Source organism: Triturus cristatus, chromosome 9, assembly GCF_964204655.1.
Source record: "Triturus cristatus chromosome 9, aTriCri1.1, whole genome shotgun sequence".
In the NCBI taxonomy this organism is placed as follows: domain Eukaryota; kingdom Metazoa; phylum Chordata; class Amphibia; order Caudata; family Salamandridae; genus Triturus; species Triturus cristatus.
In genome coordinates, this window is record NC_140592.1 from 1291679044 (window position 1) to 1291704206 (window position 25163).

Genomic DNA, 25163 nt, shown 5'->3' on the forward strand with positions numbered 1-25163 from the left:
AAAAAAACGGCGGATCTTCTGGCTCGCCATCTGTTGGCATTATTTGAGGGGGCGCGAGGAGAGGGGCGCCTCCCCCCGGATCTTCGATTGGCCACGATCGTCCCGATTTTCAAGGAGGGGAAACCGCCGGAGGAGTGCACGTCGTATCGCCCAATCTCGCTGCTTAACACCGAGGTGAAATTACTGGCGACGGTGCTGGCCCTCTGGCTGAGGAGGGTGATCCCAGATTTGGTTCATCTGGATCAGACGGGCTTCCTCCCCAGTAGGGCGATGAGACTGAATCTGAGGCGTTCGCACAACTGGCTGCAGGCGGTGAGTGGCCGACGGGACCCTCACTGGTTTCTCTCCTTAGACGCGGAAAAGGCGTTCGATGCGGTGCATTGGCCCTTCTTGGAGGGAGTTCTGGGGCGTATGGGTTTCGGACCTGTCTTCCGCCAATGGGTGCGATTACTGTATACGGACCCGAGGGCGCGGGTGAGGGTAAATGGGGTCACGTCGGGGGAATTCCCTATCTGCAGGGGTACGCGGCAGGGATGTCCGCTGTCCCCCCTGCTCTTCACGTTGACGATAGAAGTGTTGGCGGCGCGGGTCAGACAACATCCGGAGATTCGAGGTTTTCGGAAGGGTCCGCTAGACGAACTGGAGGAAAAAATATCCCTCTATGCAGATGACGTCCTTCTTTATGTTACACACCCCGACACGACGATCCTGATAATTTTCTCAGAGCTAGAACGGTATGGTGCCCACTCGGGTTATAGGGTGAACTGGCATAAGTCGGTGTTATATGCCCCGGAGGGGCGGGAGGACTGGCCGTGTCTCCCAGACAGGCTCCAGACAACGACGGATGGGTTCCAATATCTTGGAGTGTTTATAACACTGGACCGGACTGTCTCCTACGACAGGAATGTTGGGAGGGTTCTGACCAATTTCGTGGAGGACGCACACAGATGGCGTCGGCTGCCGCTTACACTACTGGGGCGTGCAGCCATGTTTAAAATGATAACGCTGCCCAGGTTCCTGTATGCGTTCCAGAATGAATACTATCCGGTTCTTAGGCGGGTCTTTCGAGAAATTGATTCGGAAATACGTAGCTTTCTCTGGTTAGGTAGACAACCCAGGGTGGCGATAAGGACCCTGCAGCGGCACCAGTATAGTGGGGGATCTCTCTTCCCAACATTGAGGCCTACTACTGGGCGGAACACCTGGTGTACATTAATGACTGGCTACATGCCCCAGCAATGCACCCAACGTTTGCTCTGGAAAGGCATGTCATGAGCGCCCACTCGTATCATTATTACTTATATGGTGGCAAGGGTACGGGACGGTTACTGACGGCCACTAAAATCACCTTGGCGATTTGGAAAAGGGCGACCCGGGAGATTGGCTGGGACAGGAAACTAAGTAGACAGACGCCCCTATGGCGCTGCACGTGGCTACCAGAACTGAGCAAGTTGAGGGGGTTCACGCACTGGGATAACATCGGGGTGTCGACACTGGGAGACGTGCTAGTGAGGGGGGAGCTGAAGTCCTTTTCGGTGCTCCGCAAGGAATTTGGACTGCTCCTCACGCAGTACTATAAGTACGCGCAACTGAAACATGCTTGGCAGGCAGAGGGGTTACAGACTGTCTCTCTTCCCGAATACGCACCACTAGAGGGGAGACTGCTGCAGGAACACATGGTGGAAAGGGCGGTGTCCCTCACATATCGGACCCTCATGAACAATATGCCCGATACTATGGGGGCGCTTCGGGCAACATGGGAGGCAGACGTGGGTGAGATGGACGAGGTGGACTGGGATACAGTTCTCATGCATCCGCGAGAGGTGGCGATTAAGTCCAAGCAGCGGCTGATCCAATTCAATATTCTGCATAGAACATACTTTGATAGACTCCGACTGTTCAAAATGGGACGGATAGGGGACACGTTGTGTCTGAGGTGCGGAAGGGAGGGAGGGAACTTCTATCACGTACTTTGGCTTTGCCCGCAGATTCAGGGGTACTGGCGGGGGATCCTAGGGGAACTGGAGGTGCCACTGCAGGAGGACCCTAAGTTAGTGTTACTGGGTATGACACATGATGTGGACCTCCCCCGCCCGCTGCTGACTTTCCTGGTACTGGCCCTGGTGGTGGCAAAGAGGGACGTGGCAAAATATTGGGGGGCGCCCTCGCCACCCCGATTGGAGGAATGGAGGAGGGGTCTTGACGTATACATGGCGGCCGAAAGGGTCACGTACAAAGCACGGGGCTGCCCCAAAAAATTCACCATGGTGTGGTCCCGGTGGCGGAGATATCATGGCCTGGAGGGGGGACTCTAGAGGGGCGGTGGAGTGGAGGGGACCGGCACGGTTCATGGACGGTGTGTACAGCCCTAGGGCACGGGCAGTGGTGTATACTGAAGACGCTGGTGCCACCCACAGAATAAGTCCGGAACAGACTTCTTGTGTAATGAGAGGGAGGGGGGGGGGGTGGAGGGCGGGCAGGGTGGGTGTGGTGCTCAGTGCTGACCTGTTTGTTCGGTTGTTTTACTTTGTGCTTAGAAGTGAACCAAAAATGCCAATAAAAATGTTTATTAAAAAAAAATGTTTATTGTTACCCAGCTCAATGCTAATCATTTTATCAACTTTAGATGGATGAAAGGCAAAGTGGACCCGCCGGGATTTGAACCTGTGACCATGAGATCGAACACAGGCCCCTGCAGTGGACGCATTAGTCCACTTGGCCATCAGATCTGGCTCGTAAGACACATTTTCTTAAAGAGCAATGAATAAATGAATGTAGATTCTTCCTGTAGAATAAAGGAGGGGCGTGGGGGTGGGGGGAGTACCAGTCATTGTGACCAGGCACAGCCCTGCTCATGAGAAGGTGCAACAGACATCAGCCTCATAATGTAAACTTCACAGTAAGTGCTTTGAATTTATACCTGCAGCTCTTCCCACAGTTTTTTCCTCATCTGCTGGCCCAGGTATTTTACTTCTTTCTCTCGTACTTGCTTCTTTGCCAGGATTTTATCCAGCATTTTCATCTTCCTGATGGCCCCCGCCAGCTGTGGATCTGTGTTTTCCTCATCAGACACTTCATGTGGCTTGGAATCTACATAAAATAAAGGACATGGCATCAGGGCTAACACTGAGAGGTTTGATAAGTGAACTTTCCTTCCTTTGGTCTGCAAGACATTCTCCTTCCCTCTCAGACACATTTTTAGCACTGAACACCTCCGTTTTCCTTAGGGCTGGACCAGACTTACACTCACCCTCGTGGACTTTCGCACAGGCACACTGAGCACACCTCCACTCCCCGCCTCCACTCGCCGCCTCCACTCGCTGTCTCCACTCGCCCTCTTGGGCCTTCTTCACAGGCACACGGAGTACGCCGACACTCGCTGCCTCCACTCACCCTCGTGGACCTTCGCACAGGCACACTGAGCACGCCTCCACTCGCCGCCTTCACTCGCCCTCTTGGGCCTTCTTCACAGGCACACTGAGCACACCTCCACTCGCCGCCTCCACTCACCCTCGTGGACCTTCGCACAGGCACATGAGCACGCCTCCACTCGCCGCCTCCAATCGCTGCCTCCACTCACCCTCTTGGGCCTTCTTCACAGGCACACTGTGCGCGCCTCCACTCGCCGCCTCCAATCGCTGCCTCCACTCACCCTCTTTGGCCTTCTTCAAAGGCACACTGAACGAGCCTCCACTCGCCGCCTCTACTCGCTGTCTCCACTCGCCCTCTTGGGCCTTCTTCACAGGCACACTGAGCACGCCTCTACTCGCCGCCTCCACTCACCCTCTTGGGCCTTCTTCACAGGCACACTGAGCGCACGTCCACTCGCCGCCTCCAATCGCTGCCTCCACTCACCCTCTTGGGCCTTCTTCACAGGCACACTGTGCGCGCCTCCACTCGCCGCCTCCAATCGCTGCCTCCACTCACCCTCTTTGGCCTTCTTCAAAGGCACACTGAACGAGCCTCCACTCGCCGCCTCTACTCGCTGTCTCCACTCGCCCTCTTGGGCCTTCTTCACAGGCACACTGAGCACGCCTCTACTCGCCGCCTCCACTCACCCTCTTGGGCCTTCTTCACAGGCACACTGAGCGCACCTCCACTCGCCGCCTCCACTCACCCTCTTGGGCCTTTTTCACAGGCACATTGAGCGCACCTCCACTCGCCGCCTCCACTCACCGCCTCCACTCGCTGCCTCCACTCGCCCTCTTGGGCCTTCTTCACAGGCACACTGAGCGCACCTCCACTCGCCGCCTCCACTCACCCTCTTGGGCCTTTTTCACAGGCACATTGAGCGCACCTCCACTCGCCGCCTCCACTCACCGCCTCCACTCGCTGCCTCCACTCGCCCTCTTGGGCCTTCTTCACAGGCACACTGAGTGCGCCTCCACTCACCGCCTCCACTCCCCACCTCCACTCGCCCTCGTGGACCTTCGCACAGGCACACTGAGCACGCCTCCACTCCCCACCTCCACTCACCCTCTTGGGCCTTCTTCACAGGCACACTGAGCACGCCTCCACTCGCCGCTTCCACTCACCCTCGTGGATCTTCACACTGGCACTCTGAGCATGCCTCCACTCGCCGCAGTAATCTCGCTGATTCAGCCATGCTCGAAGCCCACCGGAGTCATTTATACCACAGACACAAAAAGCCCAAGCGCTGATCAAGAACCAGATTGTATTCATTTAGAAATACATCACCTGAATCAGAATTATATATGTGTGTTAAATGTGAAGTTATTTTAATACGTGACCGCTCCAAATAGTGATGATAATTTGCAGCCACTTTGGAATAGAGATTTGTTAAACCTGCATTGGTTTTCGGATCTGTTTCTTTGAATGTTTCAGATACAACAGAAATGATCATATGATACAAAGTGTAGATCATATGATATGAAGTGTAGATCATATGATATAAAGTGTAGATAAAGTGTAGATCTTATGATATAAAGTGTAGATAAAGTGTAGATCTTATGATATAAAGTGTAGATAAAGTGTAGCTCTTATGATATAAAGTGTAGATCATATGATATAAAGTGTAGATAAAGTGTAGATCATATGATATAAAGTGTAGATCATATGATATAAAGTGTAGATAAAGTGTAGATCATATGATATAAAGTGTAGATCATATGATATAAAGTGTAGCTCATATGATATAAAGTGTAGATAAAGTGTAGATCATATGATATAAAGTGTAGATAAAGTGTAGATCTTATGATATAAAGTGTAGATAAAGTGTAGCTCTTATGATATAAAGTGTAGATCATATGATATAAAGTGTAGATAAAGTGTAGATCATATGATATAAAGTGTAGATCATATGATATAAAGTGTAGATAAAGTGTAGATCATATGATATAAAGTGTAGATCATATGATATAAAGTGTAGATCTTATGATATAAAGTGTAGATAACGTGTAGATCATATGATATAAAGTGTAGATCATATGATATAAAGTGTAGATAAAGTGTAGATCATATGATATAAAGAGTAGATCATATAATATAAAGTGGAGATCTTATGATATAAAGTGTAGATAAAGTGTAGATCATGATATAAAGTGTAGATCATATAATATAAAGTGTAGATAAAGTGTAGATCATATGATATAAAGTGTAGATCTTATGATATAAAGTGTGGATAAAGTGTAGATCATATGATATAAAGTGTAGATAAAGTGTAGATCTTATGATATAAAGTGTAGATCTTATGATATAAAGTGTAGATAAAGTGTAGATCATATGATATAAAGTGTAGATCATAAGATATAAAGTGTAAATAAAATGTAGATCATATGATATAAAGTGTAGATGATATAAAGTGTAGATAAAGTGTAGATCATATGATATAAAGAGTAGATCATATGATATAAAGTGGAGATCTTATGATATAAAGTGGAGATAAAGTGTAGATCATATGATATAAAGTGTAGATAAAGTGCAGATCATATGATATAAAGTGTAGATCATATAATATAAAGTGTAGATAAAGTGTAGATCATATGATATAAAGTGTAGATCTTATGATATAAAGTGTAGATAAAGTGTAGATCATATGATATAAAGTGTAGATCATATGATATAAACTGTAGATAAAGTGTAGATCATATCATATAAAGTGTAGATCATATGATATAAAGTGTAGATAAAGTGTCGATCATATGATACAAAGTGTAGATGATATGATACAAAGTGTAGATCATATGATATAAAGTGTAGATCATATGATACAAAGTGTAGATATTGTAAAGAAAATTCGATTCACTTTGGTGCAAGCCGAAAATGACAGAATCCCTGAAATACGAAAACAAAAGCCCCTTGGATTAAGGAATATTGAAAAGAGTGTGCATTAATGTTCTGATGACCACCCTATGTCACTTTTAAAGTTACAGGAGCATGGTCGATTGATCTGCTGTGGGCCAGCAGTAAATGTGGTATTTATACCCTGGAGCGTCCTTGTTCCACTCCTTTTTAATGGAGCACACGTATATAAAATAATGCAAAACTGCAACATGTACAATCGCTTTTTCTACCATGTGTTTCTTGATTTGATGAAGCAAAATGAGATGAATTTGGAGAGTAGATGAATGTATTTGTGAGATGACTGGTTTGGCAAAGTCACTGAAGACTAGTGTTGAAGGCTATTCGTTGTAAAGAGTACAATGGAATCAAATAAAATGGGAGACCACAGACTGATGCTTCTTTAGTCCACGTATGGGGCGCCCTACGTACAACGGCCTGCCTGCGCTGTCATGCAGAAGGGGCAGACTTCCGCCATATGTTCTGAGATTGCCTGCAGTTAGATACCTACTGACTGAGGTTACTGACAGAGAATTGGAGCCGGCTATTGGAACCTGCTTATTACATTGGTTCCCTCACACAGCTCAAAACAAGCATTGGCATAGCCAATAGGTCTCGCCTTTGGGACCTTATAAGTGTTCAGCCATGCAACAGTTGATGTTGTTCACCAAGGATATTGTGCTGCATAACTAAATACTTATAAGGTCCCAAAGGCGAGACCTATTGGCTATGGCAATAGGTCTCGCATTTGCAAGAGTTTCAGCTAGTGGCATTGTTAATGATAACGTCTTTTATGTATGTGTTTATAAACCTGCAAGCTGCGTTTAACCCACCGCTTGCAGGTTTTCTAAACACATAAATAAAAAGCGTTATCATTTACAAGGCCAATAGATCAAACTCTCGCAAATGCAAGGCCTATTGCACTGCAAGTGCTTGTATTGTTGTAGCGCTTTAGCTTTACTACGTTTATGTGCCTTTCTGTTGTTAGTTGGTTATATGTTATAGGTGGCACTAGCTCAATGGGTACAGCTCACGTGCTATTTAGGTTACAGTTTTCACAGGAAAAGCCGTTCTACAGTACGTCATACATCTGGTCATTACGCCACTATGTCTAACAGTGGCCATCCCTCTACTGTTCAGCGTGGATGCCTTTTAAGGCTGCATACGGTGGAATATTTCTGTGTGTCCTATAGTCACACGAACACATTTGCAATGCAATAGGTCTCGCATTTGCCTGAGTTTAAGCTATTGGCATTGTAAATGACAATGCCTTTTATTTATGTTTTAAAAACTAGAACAAAAATAAAAAGCATTATCATTTACAATGCCAAAGGCTCAAACTCGCGCAATTGCAAGACCTACTGCATTGCTTCAAGCTTGGCAGCACGGTTTGCAACCAGCGGCACACGTGATACCAGTATACAATGTTTAAAAACGCCTCCATGCTCTGTTTTGCTCCTTTTGCAACAAGCCATGAGTCTAGAGTGAATTCGATTTTAATGGCTGGCTGGGATGATGTGTTGTGGGTAGAGATGACCGTGGGCAGAGCTGCAAGTCAGCCCGCCCCAATGCTTTATGGACATGGTTTGCCAGCAGGGGGCGGGAGAGAGAGCGAGAGAGAGAGAAAGGGAAAGAGTAGGAAAGAGAGAGGGGGAAGAGAGAGAGAGAAGGAGAGAGCGGGAGAGACAGAGAGAAAAAGAGAGAGAGAAAGAGAGAGAGAAAGAGAGAGAGAAAGAGAGAGAGAGCATAAGAGCAAGAGAATATTTATTATGCAAATTACACAAGGATATCAGAAGTAAAAACTGCACTGCTATGAAATCAACTATTATAAGATAAGCAGGGACTGCACTAGTATGAAATGCAGAAGGTTAATAAAAGATGAATATGGATATTTACCTCATTGTAAGAAAAGCTGAGAGAGACATATTTTAACATACACCACCGGTAATAGTAGGAGCGTGTGCATAAGTATGACATCCAACAAAAGTGAAAGAAGCAAGACGTGTAAATATAGCATGGAAAGAAAAATAGTGTGTGCACTACTGTGAAATACTCCTAGGTAAGAGAAGCAGGATGTGCACGAATGAAACAGACAACAGGGCAGAGAAGCAAGTGCTCTCTTTTAAACGATACACCTGGATAAGTGAAGCATGTAGTAAGAAACAGATCGGAGTACGTGAAGGAGAGTGTGCACTAGTATGTTATACTCATCGTATTCATAGGCTTGAGGTACACCAGAGGTAGTGAGTGACTGCACTAATGAGAGGTCGTGGGACGAGCAGCAGGGTCTGCACACATTTTAAAGGCTTTATTGAGTAGAGCTGTAGCATATGATGTCATTAGGGGAAAGAAGGGTATGCACTAGTGTTAGATACACCAGAGGTAGTGAGTGACTGCACTAGTGAGAGGTCGGGGGAAGAGCAGCAGGGTCTGCATGACTGCACTAGTGAGAGGCCGGGGGAAGAGCAGCAGGGTCTGCACTCATTTCAAAGGCTTTATTGAGTAGAGCTGTAGCATATGTTGTCAGTAGGGGAAAGAAGGGTATGCACTAGTGTTAGATACATCAGAGGAAGTGAGTGACTGCTCTAGTGAGAGGTCGGGGGAAGAGCAGCAGGTTCTGCACTCATTTCAAAGGCTTTATTGAGTAGAGCTGTAGCATATGATGTCAGTAGGGGAAAGAAGGGTATGCACTAGTGTTAGATACACCAGAGGTAGTGGGTGACTGCACTAGTGAGAGGTCGGGGGAAGAGCAGCAGGGTCTGCACTCATTTCAAAGGCTTTATTGAGTAGAGCTGTAGCATATGATGTCAGTAGGGGAAAGAAGGGTATACACTAGTGTTAGATACACCAGAGGAAGTGGGTGACTGCACTAGTGTGAGATCAGGGGAAGAGCAGCAGGGTCTGCACTAATTTCAAAGGCTTTATTGAGTAGAGCTGTAGCATATGATGTCAGTAGGGGAACGAAGGGTGTGCACTAGTGTTAGATACACCAGAGGTAGTGAGTGACTGCACTAGTGTGAGATCAGGGGAAGAGCAGCAGGGTCTGCACTAATTTCAAAGGCTTTATTGAGTAGAGCTGTAGCATATGATGTCAGTAGGGGAACGAAGGGTGTGCACTAGTGTTAGATACACCAGAGGTAGTGAGTGATTGCACTAGTGAGAGATGAGGGGAAGAGCAGCAGGGACTGCACTCATTTCAAAGGCTTTATTGAGTAGAGCTGTAGCATATGATGTCAGTAGGGGAACGAAGGGTGTGCACTAGTGTTAGATACATCAGAGGTAGTGAGTGACTGAACTAGTGAGAGATCAGGGGAAGAGCAGCAGGGTCTGCACTCATTTCAAAGGCTTTATTGAGTAGAGCTGTAGCATATGATGTCAGTAGGGGAAAGAAGGGTATGCACTAGTGTTAGATACACCAGAGGTAGTGAGTGACTGCACTAGTGAGAGGCCGGGGGAAGAGCAGCAGGGTCTGCACTCATTTCAAAGGCTTTATTGAGTGGAGATGTAGCATATGATGTCAGTAGGGGAAAGAAGGGTATGCACTAGTGTTAGATACACCAGAGGTAGTGGGTGACTGCACTAGTGTGAGATCAGGGGAAGAGCAGCAGGGTCTGCACTAATTTCAAAGGCTTTATTGAGTAGAGCTGTAGCATATGATGTCAGTAGGGGAAAGAGGGGTATGCACTAGTGTTAGATACACCAAAAGTAGTGAGTGACTGCACTAGTGAGAGGTCGGGGAAAGAGCAGCAGGGTCTGCACTCAGTTCAAAGGCTTTATTGAGTAGAGCTGTAGCATATGTTGTCAGTAGGGGAAAGAAGGGTATGCACTAGTGTTAGATACATCAGAGGAAGTGAGTGACTGCTCTAGTGAGAGGTCGGGGGAAGAGCAGCAGGTTCTGCACTCAGTTCAAAGGCTTTATTGAGTAGAGCTGTAGCATATGATGTTAGTAGGAGAAAGAAGGGTGTGCACTAGTGTTAGATACACCAGAGGTAGTGAGTGACTGCACTAGTGAGAGATCAGGGGAAGAGCAGCAGGGTCTGCACTCATTTCAAAGGCTTTATTGAGTAGAGCTGTAGCATATGATGTCAGTAGGGGAACGAAGGGTGTGCACTAGTGTTAGATACACCAGAGGTAGTGAGTGACTGCACTAGTGAGAGATGAGTGGAAGAGCAGCAGGGTCTGCACTCATTTCAAAGGCTTTATTGAGTAGAGCTGTAGCATATGATGTCAGTAGGGGAAAGAGGGGTATGCACTAGTGTTAGATACACCAGAGGTAGTGAGTGACTGCACTAGTGAGAGGTCGGGGGAAGAGCAGCAGGGTCTGCACTCATTTCAAAGGCTTTATTGAGTAGAGCTGTAGCATATGATGTCAGTAGGGGAAAGAAGGGTGTGCACTAGTGTTAGATACACCAGAGGTAGTGAGTGACTGCACTAGTGAGAGGTCGGGGGAAGAGCAGCAGGGTCTGCACTAATTTCAAAGGCTTTATTGAGTAGAGCTGTAGCATATGATGTCAGTAGGGGAAAGAGGGGTATGCACTAGTGTTAGATACACCAGAGGTAGTGAGTGACTGCACTAGTGAGAGGTCGGGGGAAGAGCAGCAGGGTCTGCACTCATTTCAAAGGCTTTATTGAATAGAGCTGTAGCATATGATGTCAGTAGGGGAGAGAAGGGTGTGCACTAGTGTTAGATACACCAGAGGTAGTGAGTGACTGCACTAGTGAGAGGTCGGGGGAAGAGCAGCAGGGTCTGCACTCATTTCAAAGGCTTTATTGAGTAGAGCTGTAGCATATGATGTCAGTAGGGGAGAGAAGGGTGTGCACTAGTGTTAGATACACCAGAGGTAGTGAGTAACTGCACTAGTGAGAGGTCGGGGGAAGAGCAGCAGGGTCTGCACTCATTTCAAAGGCTTTATTGAGTAGAGCTGTAGCATATGATGTCAGTAGGGGAAAGAAGGGTGTGCACTAGTGTTGGATACATCAGAGGTAGTGAGTGACTGCACTAGTGAGAGATCAGGGGAAGAGCAGCAGGGTCTGCACTAATTTCAAAGGCTTTATTGAGTAGAGCTGTAGCATATGATGTCAGTAGGGGAAAGAAGGGTATGCACTAGTGTTAGATACATCAGCGGTAGGAGGAGCAGTGTATGTAATAGTATACTGTAAAAGAATATGGCTATAGATGATGTAAGTCAGCAGGCTAAGGCAAACAAGCATTGGTATAGCCAATGGGTTTCGCTTTTGGGACCTTCTAAGTATTTAGTTATGCAGCACAATATTCTTGGTGCAACAACAACTGTTGCATGGCTAAACACTTAAAAGGTCCGAAAAGGCGAGACCTATTGGCTATGCCAATGCTTATTCATATTTGCAATATATAGGGAATGGCGTCAAACCATAATGTTGCAACATTCCAGTGCCTGCTGCACAAGGATTCCACGACTAGTACTATTATGAAGAAAACCCTTCCGACGATTATTGAAAGAGGGGCTTGGTGGCAAAATCAGTGATGCAGCAAAAGAATGCAATAGATCCTTATGCACAGACTGGAACGTCTTGGTTTAGTGGTCATCGGTCATGGGTGAGCCGCTGCGTCAGCGATGAACAAGCTGTAGGTATGTATAGAGGGTTCACGGTCGTGCTTTACATTTCTGCCCTTCTGCCCTCATCTTTTCTGTATTGTAAAGTGGAGCAAATCCTCGCCTCTTCTATGCCGCTAAACAAGTAACAACACATTGGACACGCGGGGCTTTAAGTGGGCCGGGTCGCTCCGGGTCTCAGACCCGGTAGTATTTTAAAAAGGACTTTGAAACGGGTCTCTTTCGGGCCCTGTATTCATGTCCTGAACTCTTCATGCAAAACCACTGTTCGATTTTTGAACAATGGAGGTTTAAAACGTGAAGCATTTCAGGTCACCCTGCTTAGATTTCACATGCTTTATTTAGCCTTGCCTTCCGGCGAGTCTTTGGTTTTCCAAGATGCTGTGGTACATTTCTTTTCAGGCGACACAGTACTCTTGCTGGGGCATAATTCGAACGGAGTGCCACCCAGGTGTTTACAACAGCGTGCATGTGAATTCTGGCTGAAGGCAGTGCCAGATTCTCTCAGTGTCTGTCAAAAAGGTGCTCAGAATGCGTGCTCATCCAATCCAGGGCCTCTTAAGAAAGCGCACAGAGCAATGATCACATATGCCAGTCGCAGTTGTGAGTCTATGCAATTGTCTGGGTACGGTTACGCTCTATAGGAATGTAAATGTATATGGTTAAACTACGTCCTTAATGATAAAGCCCTGCCCGTTTCAAGGACCCCCACTTATTTTTATCGTACTTAAACCACTGGATTACCCCCGTTTGCACTGGTACCATGTGTCTGAGATGAAGCGGGGCTCTTTAAGGAGGACGGGGCAGGAGGGGGGTGGACTCGGGGGCAGGAGGAGGGTGGACTCGAGGGGTGCGCAGACCTGGGGGGCAAGAGGGGCGCGTGGACTTGGGGGCAGGAGGGACACGCGGACTCGGGGGCAGGAGGCTCGTGTGCGCGGAGGAAACAAATATTTACTCTGCGGCACACTCACTTCACAGCTCAACGTGTTCTCCGGAGCAACCAGGTGAGAGGGGGTCACATGGGAGCCGCTGTTTACCGCCTCCGGCCCAGAATAGGCCAGCCCCCAAACCCACCCCAAACACCCATGGGGGGTGGGGGAGGCGGATCGAAAGGTGTGACCCCCAAAGGGTGGAGTCTTCAACGGGTCTGCTTTCTGCTCAGAAGGTTTAGTGCCGTTGACATATAATCAGAAAAACGCCCAACACAAAAGCACATAGGGCCCGATTCACAGAACTAACTTAAGAGAAAATCCTAAACTTACTACCATTTTGGTATTCACAGAAGGCACTTACTCATTTTGGTATTCACAGAAGGCACTTACTCACTTCGGTATTCACAGAAGTTAGGAGTCCTAAAGTTAGGACTCCTAAATGCCTTCTGTAAATACTGAAAGTCTTAAAATTTGGATTTTTCTCAGTTTAGGAGTCCTAAAGTTAGGAGTCCTAACTTTACTACTCATGAACTGAGAAACATCCTAATTTTAAGACTTTAGGTATTCACAGAAGGCATTTAGGAGTCGTAAAGTTAGGCCTCCTAACTTCTGTGAATACCGAAATGAGTAAGTGCCTTCTGTGAATACCAAAATGAGTAAGTGCCTGCTGTGAATACCAAAATGGTAGTAAGTTTAGGATTTTGTCTTAAGTTAGTTCTGTGAATCGGGCCCGTTGTATTTATATTCTCTACTGTCGAGTACCTTTAGCTGACGAGTTTCCACAGAAGCTGATGCTTGCTCTCCACTCCCCTACTGCACTACTGCGAGCACTAGGCTGACGAGCAGCAAAGAGGGGGAAAGGGGAATTGGACAGAAAAGAGAGACTGCACTGTGTCTTCTTCCAGGACTGGTCTCGGAACACCTTCCTTAGACTCCTGAAATGAGAATTACTAAGCAGCAACTCTACAAGAACCAATCCAGAGATTCATTTATGACTTTGACCCAAACTATACCTGTCCTGACACAGTGGGTAGCTGCTCTCTGTACTCTTTCTGCTAGTACCTTTAGTGAAAGAGGGGCTGAACAGTTGACAAGCCGCTTCTCCTGCAAAAAGAATTAACATGTAAACCCAGTCTGCCTGAGTTCCCTCCCAACCTCCTTGTGACAGTCTTTACCTGTTTGCCTACTAGTAGATATCCTATCTTTTGCCCCTGAAGGTAATTGTTCTAGTAGGAATGTTGATTTGATTCTTCTTTACTTTTCCAGAGCTCTGTGGATTTTGCCGGTTGAATTGTACCTTATATATATATATATATATATATGTATATAATGGCTACTGCATCGCTATCTCCCTCGGCGAATGTCTTTCTCTAAACTCTCCTCTTTACAGTCTTTTGAAATTCGATGAAAGTAGAACTCTGCTCTTGCTGACTGACTCTATTGCTGCTGCGAGAACGTTACAGGACCATGACTCAAAGTTTTTCTGAATTCAGACTTGCTGACTGCCTGAACATCCTGTCTTACTCCAACTGCAAGTCACTGGGCTCTTTACTGAGATGAGAGCAATACGAAAAGTAATTGAAGGCTTCACTTACTTATCAGAATGTTCGCTTCCTGAACTTGCCCTCGCAAATCTTCAGCGGAGCTGACACCTTACGGGATACCTTGAATGACCAAGTACTTTACTCACAGAAACGTGTTTACTTGAGACGAACTCTAGGAACAGCTCGGACTGGAAATCTCCTGAAGAGCAAGGAGCTCAAAGAAAACCTCCTCACAACGGGGGTTTGACGGATGAAGTGCGCCGCGTTCTAAACACGCGCGCGCTAAATCAACTCTGAAACACTGCACCGCTACCAGCGCGGAATAACCAGGGAGAAGGAAGGACCTACCAGCGGCCATCTTGGAAAGGGAGGGGAATGAATGAGCCTAAGCGATCAATGAGCGGAGAATGGCGGAGAGCGATCTTACTGAAACGCTTCTGCGCCTTCCCCGCACAAACCTGACCAGACCACTGGGTCGTAGCCTCAACGTGGGGAATCTAGCCCTAAACGAACCAGACCTGACAGTACCCCCCACCAAAATCCCCCTCCCCTCCTCCTTGGGCTTAGTGAGATGAGTACGATGGAACTCTTGAAGCAAACGTGAAGCATGAATATTGGATCGTGGCTCCCAGGATCGTTCTTCTGGACCATAACCCTTCCAGTCAACTAAATAGAAAATCTTTCCTCTTTGCAGTCTCGAATCCAAAATTCTCTTTACCTCAAATTCCTCACTACCCTGCACCCAAACAGATGGGGGAGACTGCCTGCCTCTAAATCCCTCTGGACTACGCTGGAGCAGGGAAACATGGAATACTGGATGAATCTTCAGCCTTGGAGGAAGGCAAACCTTTACACTGACTGGATTTACCATTCGGTCCACCCGAAAAGGGCCCACAAATCTCGGCTGAAACTTACGGTTCCCCCTGAGGCGTAAATTTCGAGTGGAAACCCAAACCAGATCTCCCTTCTCATAAACTGGATTTGGCCGCCTCTTCTTGTCTGCCTGCTTCTTATAGGAGATCTTAGCCTTAGACAAATTCCTAGAAGCTAATTTGTAGGCCTTGTGTAATTCTTGAACCACTGTCTCTACTGCTGGGACGTTACTGATTTCCTTGTCTACCAGGGAGTTTGGATGTCTACCAAAGTTCAAATAAAAAGGGGAGAAACCTGTGGAAGCATGTCTAGCATTATTGTAAGCGAACTCTGCTGCCCAAATCAGGTCTGGCCACTCTCCCTCCTGATCCATCAAGAACAGGCGCAAGTATTGCTCCAGCTCTTGATTAACTCTTTCCGTCTGTCCATCCGTCTCTGGATGGAAGCTGGTGGACAGACGGGAGTCAACTCCCAATCTTTTCAAAAAAGATCTCCAGAAACGAGAGACAAACTGGGGGCCCCTGTCTGAAATGACTGTCTTGGGAATACCATGTGCCCTTACTATGTGTTGTGTGAATAATGTGGACAGCTGTGTGGCATTTGGAAGAGCCTTCAATGGGACAAAATGGCTCATCTTGGAAAAATGATCCACCACCACCCAAATGACCGAAAGACCCCCACTGGATGGAAGTTCCACTATGAAATCCATGGAAATGGTGTGCCAAGGGTAAGGGGCAATAGGTAATGGCTGTAGAAGACCTTGTGGAGCCCTCCTAGGGGTCTTTCCCTTGATACACATCTCACAAGTGGATACATACTGCCGCACCTGAGCTTCCATTGCCGGCCACCAAAACTCTCTTTGAATCAACTCCAACGTCTTCTTCACACCCTTATGACCCGACAATGGCTCATCATGGAAGTGTCTTATGATTAGTCTCTGCAATTCCAGATTTGACACGAAAAGCTTGTCCTGATAGTAGGGCCTTCCATCAATGACTTGGTACTTTTCCCCCTTAGCAATCCAATTCTTCTCCTCTTCTTGCGACAGAGAATCTTGTAGTTTCTTTTCAATGTCTGGGAAGGTGAGAGTTCCAATTATTCGATCAACTGGAATGATGACTCCTTTTTCTGCAGTCTTGACCTCGTCACTCATATTCAAACGAGATAAGGCGTCCGCCTTCCCATTTGCTGAGCCTGGTTTGTAAGTTAAAACAAAATCATAATCTGCAAAAAATAGAGACCGTCTCAATTGACACAGGGGAAGGGTACGAGCCGATTTCAAAAACTGAAGATTTGATGGTCCGTGAAAACGGTCACCACGTGCCTGGCCCCCAATAAATAATGTCTCCATTCTAAGAAAGCATCCTTGACTGCCAGCAGTTCCTTATCAGCGATGGGGTAATTCATTTCTGCAGCTGTTAATTTCCGTGAACGAAAGGCCACAGGATGTAACTGGCCCGTTTGCTTATGGCGCTGAGACAGAATTCCCCCAATGGCCAAGTTGGAGGTGTCTGCTTCCACAAAAAATGGTTCTCCAGGGTCTGGATGGAGCAGCACCGGGGAAGATGCAAAAATTCTCTTGAGTTCATTAAATGCGGATTCAGTTTCAGCATTCCACTCAAACTTGGTCTTCTTTTTCAACAGTCGGGTAAGAGGACAAACTCGCTCAGAAAAATCTTTTATGAAACGCCTATAAAAATTGGCGAAACCAAGAAAGCTTTGAACTTCTTTCACGGTGCTCGGGGAGGGCCACTCCTTGATGGCTCTAACCTTTGATTCATCCATAGAGACTCCCTTGGGAGACAAAACAAATCCCCAAAACTCAACTCGTGTGGAATGAAACACACACTTCTCCAATTTTACAAAAAGTTGATTCTCAAGCAACTTCTTCAGGATGGATCTGACATGCTGGATGTGTTTTGCCATGCTAGACGAGAAAATGAGGATGTCGTCGATGTAAACAACTGCGCATCGATCCAAAAACTCACGCAAAACATCATTTACAAAGTGCTGGAAGGCTGCGGGAGCGTTGCATAACCCAAAAGGCATGACTTGGTATTCGAACAACCCAAAACGAGTACGAAAAGCCGTCTTCCACTCTTCTCCTTCGGCCATGCGCACCAGATGGTAGGCGCCTCGCAGATCCAACTTAGTATACACCTTCGCTCCCTTTACTTGATCCAAGAGTTCTGAAATCAAGGGTAGAGGATAACGATTCTTTTTAGTCACCAAGTTGAGAGCGCGATAGTCTATGCAGGTTCTCAGCTGGCCATCCTTCTTTGGAATAAAGAAAAGTGGAGATGAGACCGGAGACTGTGAAGGTCGGATAAACCCATTGGCCAAATATCTACTCAGGTATTCTTTGAGATGGACATTTTCTGCTTCCGACAGTGCGTAAATCCGACTACAGGGCAAGGAAGCTCCTGGCTCCAGCTCTATTCGACAATCGTACTCACGATGAGGAGGTAAACGTTCCGCTTCCTTTTCATCAAACACTGGGGCGAGATCTTCATATTCCGGTGGAATTTCTTGTGTATCTACAGCACAAATAGTCATTGGAATACTGGCTAAAAATTGGGATTGTGAACCTACTGATGGTTCTGGATTAGAGTGAAAACAATGTTGCAAACAGTAGTCTGAATTCATGAGAATAGATCGTCGCGCCCAATCTATCTGAGGATTATGCTCTGTGAGCGAAGGCAGACCCAAAATAAGTTGAAATTGCGGAGCATCGATGAGACTGAATTGCAAGGAGCTACAATGTTGGCCCGGCCCACACAACAACATCTCCTCCGAATCGAAGACAATGGGTCCAGAGGACAAACTTGTTCCATCTACAGCTCGCACTGGCTCCGGTCGTTCTTTCCTCACAAAGGTGATTCCCAGAGCCTTTGCAAAACCAATGTCGCAAAAATTTCCGGTGGCCCCAGAATCGATCATGACTGAAATTCCTTCCTTGATTCGCCCTCCAAACCTTATTTGAACCGATAAAATTAGATGTGGGGCACAAGATTGCAAGGTATTTGCCACTAATTTCAAATCGGGAGTTGACTGTTCCTTCGCTTCCACCAGGGCAACCCCTTCTACTGGTGGAGCCGATCTTTTACCCAGGAATTATTCTTTGGCTTCTTTGGGCATTCCTTCACAAAATGACCAGAGTTCCCACAGTACATGCACAGCTTGCCCAGACGTCTCTTCTCTCTTTCTTCTTTTGTCAAAGGTCCTCTTACCGAACCAATCTGCATTGGCTCGTCTTCGGATGCTGTTTCCTTGGACTTGGATCCTTCTGTCTTCATTCTATCAAACCGAGGAGGAATATACCAAACTTCTTTTCGCCTCTCGCTCTTCCTCTCACTTTGACGCTGGTCAATCTGAAGGACTAAGTCAATCAATTCGGAAACCTCTGTGGGACGCTTGGGAATTTGTGATAAACCATCCTTGAGCTCATCTTTCAGACCTCGATAAAAAATTGCAGCTCGTTTTGCTTCTGGCCAATTAGTCTCCACCACTAGTTTGTTAAATTGAGCCAAATATGCTACTAACTCACGATTTCCCTGTCGGAGATCTAATAACTCATTATCCGTGGACTGAGAGATGGACCGTCTATCAAAAATCCTTAGAAATTCTCTTTTGAAACCTTCAAATTCGTACAGGATGGGATCATTGTTGTTCACCAAAGGCATAGACCAAGCGGCGGCATCTCCACTCAGGTACGACAGCATGAAAGCCACCTTGGACTGGTCTTCCTTAAAAATAATGAGCCTACAGAGATAATGTAAGGAACATTGTGTGAGGAAAACTTGGGCCTTATTTGGGTCCCCAATATACCTTTCAGGCGCAGCCAAGGGAATAGTTGGGGAGATTGCATGGATAACTTGAGTGGTGAGTTCAGCAGCTGATGGGGCTGGGGCAAAAGAGGGGGACTTCTCTTCCAGGACTGTAGGACGAGCCCCCCCGGAGAACTCTTCAAACTGTTGCCGCAAATGACGTGCATCTTGTGCTGATTTCCTAACCTCCTCTCTCAAGGACTTATTCTCTTCCATAGTATCACTTAACTGCTTTTGTATACTATCTAACACAGTAGCTAAAGCCTTCACATCAATTCCCTCAGCCATCACGCTCAGGTGGAAATCAGTTTTTAGGGCACTTCAATCTGTCGAGTACCTTTAGCTGACGAGTTTCCACAGGAGCTGATGCTTGCTCTCCACTCCCCTACTCCACTACTGCGAGCACTAGGCTCACGAGCAGCAAAGAGGGGGAAAGGGGAATTGGACAGAAAAGAGAGACTGCACTGTGTCTTCTTCCAGGACTGGTCTCGGAACACCTTCCTTAGACTCCTGAAATGAGAATTACTAAGCAACAACTCTACAAGAACCAATCCAGAGATTCATTTATGACATTGACCCAAACTATACCTGTCCTGACACAGTGGGTAGCTGCTCTCTGTACTCTTTCTGCTAGTACCTTTAGTGAAAGAGGAGCTGAACAGTTGACAAGCCGCTTCTCCTGCAAAAAGAATTAACATGTAAACCCAGTCTGCCTGAGTTCCCTCCCAACCTCCTTGTGACAGTCTTTACCTGTTTGCCTACTAGTAGATATCCTATCTTTTGCCCCTGAAGGTAATTGTTCTAGTAGGAATGTTGATTTGATTCTTCTTTCCTTTTCCAGAGCTCTGTGGATTTTGCCGGTTGAATTGTACCTTATATATATATATATATATATATGTATATAATGGCTACTGCATCGCTATCTCCCTCGGCGAATGTCTTTCTCTAAACTCTCCTCTTTACAGTCTTTTGAAATTCGATGAAAGTAGAACTCTGCTCTTGCTGACTGACTCTATTGCTGCTGCGAGAACGTTACAGGACCATGACTCAAAGTTTTTCTGAATTCGGACTTGCTGACTGCCTGAACATCCTGTCTTACTCCAACTGCAAGTCACTGGGCTCTTTACTGAGATGAGAGCAATACGAAAAGTAATTGAAGGCTTCACTTACTTATCAGAATGTTCGCTTCCTGAACTTGCCCTCGCAAATCTTCAGCGGAGCTGACACCTTACGGGACACCTTGAATGACCAAGTACTTTACTCACAGAAACGTGTTTACTTGAGACGAACTCTAGGAACAGCTCGGACTGGAAATCTCCTGAAGAGCAAGGAGCTCAAAGAAAACCTCCTCACAACACGCGCACGCTAAATCAACTCTGAAACACTGCACCGCTACCAGCGCGGAATAACCAGGGAGAAGGAAGGACCTACCAGCGGCCATCTTGGAAAGGGAGGGGAATGAATGAGCCTAAGCGATCAATGAGCGGAGAATGGCGGAGAGCGATCTTACTGAAATGCTTCTGCGCCTTCCCCGCACAAACCTGACCAGACCACTGGGTCGTAGCCTCAACGTGGGGAATCTAGCCCTAAACGAACCAGACCTGACATCTACGGCCGCTGCCACACACGCACTTTATAAGGTCTCCAGTTTACCTTTGTTTACTCTCTGCCCTCGTCTCCCTGTTCTGTTTCTAGTCTCATTGCCACTTCCCTACCCACAGTTTGTGCCTTTGCTTGTGGCACTCACTGCCCTTCCTTGGGACGCTCCGGGATTAGATACGTGTACTCCCGACCCCCTTCGCCCGCAGAGCTCCCCCACCACACACATCCTGCACCCGCCGGCAGAGCTCCCAAACTGTCCTGTCTTGGGTAGGCACCCTTCTGCATCATTGAGGCACTCTTGAAAAGCACAACTACAAGTACCACAATCCAAAGCAAAACTAGACACAGTGTTGCCCTCCCTGGCCCCCAGCCCCTTTTAAAAATACCCTACCTCTGCCCTAAGCCTCAAAAATAGACCTCAGCACAACCTCCACCGCCACCCCACCCCCCCAGCCATTAAAACAATTATCCAGCCCCTGCCCTGAGCCCTGAAACCGGACCCACCCCACGGGAACTTTAAAAAAAAAAACCCAGTCTAAAGCCATGCCCCCACCCGCCCTAGGCCCAATCCCCCTTACCTGTACAGGAAGACAAGGCAGCTCTTCTGAGGCGAGGCATGGCATAGGTCGTCAAGAGGAAGAGGAAGGGTCTCTCTGTTTTCTCTCACAATGCCGATAGCCTTGACCACGCCAGTGCTTTTACCATCGTTACCAGCGTTACCAGCATATGCCCTTTTCACCAGTGCAACGTATATGCGTTTACTATTCATACCTTTACAACATTAATTTGTTGTAAAGGCAATCACGGTAAAGACGGAATATGCTACTTACCAGTATGCATCTGTTCTTGGCATGTAGAGCTGCAGAGTCACACACTGAGGATAAGATCGCCATCTGGTGTTGGGCTCGGATGATTGCAGGTTGTTGTTGTCTTCGGAGAAGTCTTTGGTCACGAGGTTGGTGACTCCTCCCCTGGACAACAGTGCGCATGGGCATCCACTCCATCGGCAGATTGTTTTTCGCCATGATGGGAAAAGATGGAGTATATAGAAAAGAAAGAAAGGATGTCCATGTGTAATGTCTAAGTAAGACGGATGCTGGAACAGATACAGGTCCCGGGGAGGCGGGCGGGCGTGTGTGACTCTGCAGCTCTACATGCCAAGAACAGATGCATACTGGTAAGTAGCATATTCCGTTCGAGGCATATGAGCTGCAGATCACACACTGAGGATAGATTATACAGCAGTGCTCCCCTTAGCGGTGGTCGCCTGTATCCGTTGCAGCAGTTTGAAATAAAGTTTTTAGGACAGCCTGGCCCACGGAGGCCTGTTGTTTGGCCTGCACGTCAACACAATAGTGTTTAGTGAAGGTATGCGTGGTAGACCATGTGGCTGCCTTGCAAATGTCTTCTAAGGGAATATTGCCTAAGAAGGCCATAGAAGCCCCTATTTTACGCGTGGAGTGCGCCCTAGGGGGAACTGTGAGTGTACGTTTAGCCTTGAGGTAGCATATTTGGATGCATTTAACTATCCACCTGGCTATTCCTGATTTGGAGATGGGGTTGCCTTTGTGTGGTGGCGCGAAAGCAACAAAGAGTTGTTTTGTCTTTCGAAAAGGTTTTGTTCTGTCGATGTAATAAAGCAATGCTCTTTTAACATCTAAGGTATGTAGGGCCCTTTCAGCTACCGAGTCTGGATTTGGGAAAAAGACCGGTAGTTCTACTGATTGGTTAAGGTGGAAAGGGGAAATCACTTTTGGAAGAAATTTAGGGTTTGTCCTAAGAACCACTTTGTTACGGTGTAGTTGTAAGAAAGGTTCTTCAAGTGTAAGGGCTTGTATTTCACTTACTCTGCGCAGGGAAGTGATTGCGATAAGGAAGGCTACCTTCCATGTTAGGAATTGCAATTCACATTTGTGCATAGGTTCAAATGGGGGGCCCATGAGTCTTGTTAGAACCACATTGAGATTCCACACTGGGGCAGGTGGCAATCTTGGGGGAAGAATCCTTTTGAGACCTTCCATAAACGCTTTGATGGCTGGTACCTTAAAAAGGGACAGGTGTTGCCTATTTTGCAAGTAGGCTGCCAAGGCTGCTAGGTGTAATCGTATAGAGGAATACGCTAGATTGCATCTTTGCAAGTGTAGTAGATAGCAAATGATGTTTTGGATGGAAGCATCCAATGGATGTATGTCATTATTAGCGCAGTAGATGGCAAATCGTTTCCATTTAGCGGCATAACACGCTCTAGTAGTAGGGCGTCTGGCTTCTTTTATGATATTCATACAGTCTGGAGGGAGATTGAGGTAACCGAACTCTAAGACCTCAGGAGCCAGATCGCTAGGTTCAGTGTTTGAGGATCTGGGTGTCTGATTTCTCCATGGTTCTGGGTTAACAGATCCGGGGAGAGGCGTAGCTTTTGATGTGGAACTAAAGATAGTTCCAGAAGTGTGGTGAACCACGGTTGACGTGCCCAAGTGGGAGCCACTAGTATTAGTGTTAGTGACTGTTGTTTCAGTTTGCGTACCACAAATGGAACTAGTGGGAGAGGCGGAAAGGCGTACGCAAATCTGCCTGACCAGTTCATCCATAGGGCATTGCCCTTCGACTGTGGGTGTGGAAACCTGGCGGCGAAGGTTGGGCATTTTGTGTTTTCGGGAGTGGCGAACAGGTCTATGTCTGGTTGTCCCCACTTTTGGAAGAAGGGGAGTAGAACCTTGGGGTGTAGTTCCCATTCGTGGATCTGTTGTGTGTGGCGACTTAGGAGGTCGGCCACTTGATTGTGGATCCCTGGGAGATGTTCTGCTAACAGGTAGATGTTTTGGGGAATTGCCCATCTCCAGATTTGCTGTGCCAGTTGGGACAGTTGGAGAGAGTGTGTCCCTCCCTGTTTCTGTATATAATACATTGTCGTCATGTTGTCTGTGCGTATGAGGACAGTTTTGTTCTTTAGGTGAATTTGAAAGGATTTTAGTGCTAGGAACACTGCTAAGAGTTCCAGGTGGTTGATGTGGAGCAGTTTTTGTTGACTGGTCCATCTGCCCTGAGTGGTATGGTGAAGGAGGTGGGCTCCCCACCCCGTGAGAGATGCGTCTGTAGTTAGCACAACTTGTGGAAGAGGCTCTAAGAACGGTCTCCCTTTGGACAGGTTGATGGTGTTCCACCATTTCAGTGATCGAAGTGAGCGACTGTCCACCAACACCAGATCGGTAAGTTGTCCGTGAGCTTGGTTCCACTGTTGTGCTAAGCATTCTTGTAAGGGACGCATTTGAAGTCGTGCGTGTGGGACTATGGAGATGCACGACGCCATCATGCCTAGGAGCTGCATGAACACTCTTGCTGGAAGAGATGGATGAGTTTGAAATTGAGAGATGAGATTTTGTATACTGGCTATCCTGGCTGTGCTGGGATAGGCAATGGCTTTGGATGTATCTATGGTTGCTCCTAGATACTGATGTAAGTGGGAAGGTTGTAGGTGGGATTTGGGGTAGTTGATAGTGAATCCCAAATCGTGGAGAGTTTGAATCGTGCGATGAGTGTGGAGAACGCATTTTTGGTATGTATTGGCTTTTATGAGCCAATCGTCCAGATAGGGGAAGACATGGATCTGTTGTCTTCTGAGATGCGCTGCCACGACTGCTAGGCACTTGGTGAACACTCTGGGTGCTGTTGTTACTCCGAATGGGAGAACTGTAAATTGATAGTGTTGCCCATCTACCACAAATCGTAGATATTTTCTGTGAGCGGGATGCATAGGGATGTGAAAGTATGCGTCCTTGAGGTCCAATGTGGCGAGGAAGTCTCCCTGTTGTAAAAGTGGGAGGACTTGTTGGAGAGTGGTCATGTGAAAATGATCCGAATGTATATACTGGTTTAGTAGTCTGAGATCCAGTATGGGCCTTAGTGTTTTGTCCTTTTTGGGAATGAGGAAGTATAGAGAATATACCCCTTTTCCCTGATGTTGAAGGGGGACTGGTTCTATCGCATGTTTTTGTAACAGGGATTGAACTTCTTGTTTGAGGAGAGAGAGATGATGCGAGGACATTGGACGTTGTTTGGGCGGTATGTTTGGGGGGGATTGTATGAGTTCGAGGCAGTAGCCAGACTGGATAATTTGTCTTACCCACCTGTCTGTGGTGATGGAAGTCCAGACAGGCAGGAATTGTTGGAGTCGCCCCCCGACCGGAGTGGAATGGTCTGGGGGGAGTGGTGGCAAGTCACTGTTTGGTGGCTGGTGAGGTGCGGGTGTTGTTGTTGTTGCCCCGTCCTCGACCTTTGTTATTGTTTCCCCTATAACCTCCCCGGAAGTAACCTCTGTTAGGGGATGTTTGTCCAGAATTTTTAAAGGTGGACGTGGTCTCAGTTGATGTGTTTTTGGAGCCTCCTCTATAAAAGGAGCGACGAAAGGAACCCCGGTTTTGATGAGACTGCAGTGCTCCCATAGACTTGGCAGTTTCATTATCCTTTTTCATTTTTTCTAATGCAGTATCCACT

The 25163-nt window shown here is 47.0% G+C and overlaps 1 protein-coding gene across 5 annotated transcripts in view; it reads right to left on the reverse strand.

Annotated features, from left to right (window-relative positions):
- The window catches only part of FSIP1 (fibrous sheath interacting protein 1), a 941373-nt gene that overhangs the window by 772490 nt on the left and 143720 nt on the right, over positions 1-25163 (reverse strand). For all 5 annotated transcript variants that reach the window (XM_085627480.1, XM_085627479.1, XM_085627477.1 and 2 more), the window contains exon 4: positions 2921-3090. In XM_085627480.1, the coding sequence (XP_085483606.1) occupies positions 2921-3090 (170 nt within the window). The remainder of the gene's footprint in view (positions 1-2920; positions 3091-25163) is intronic.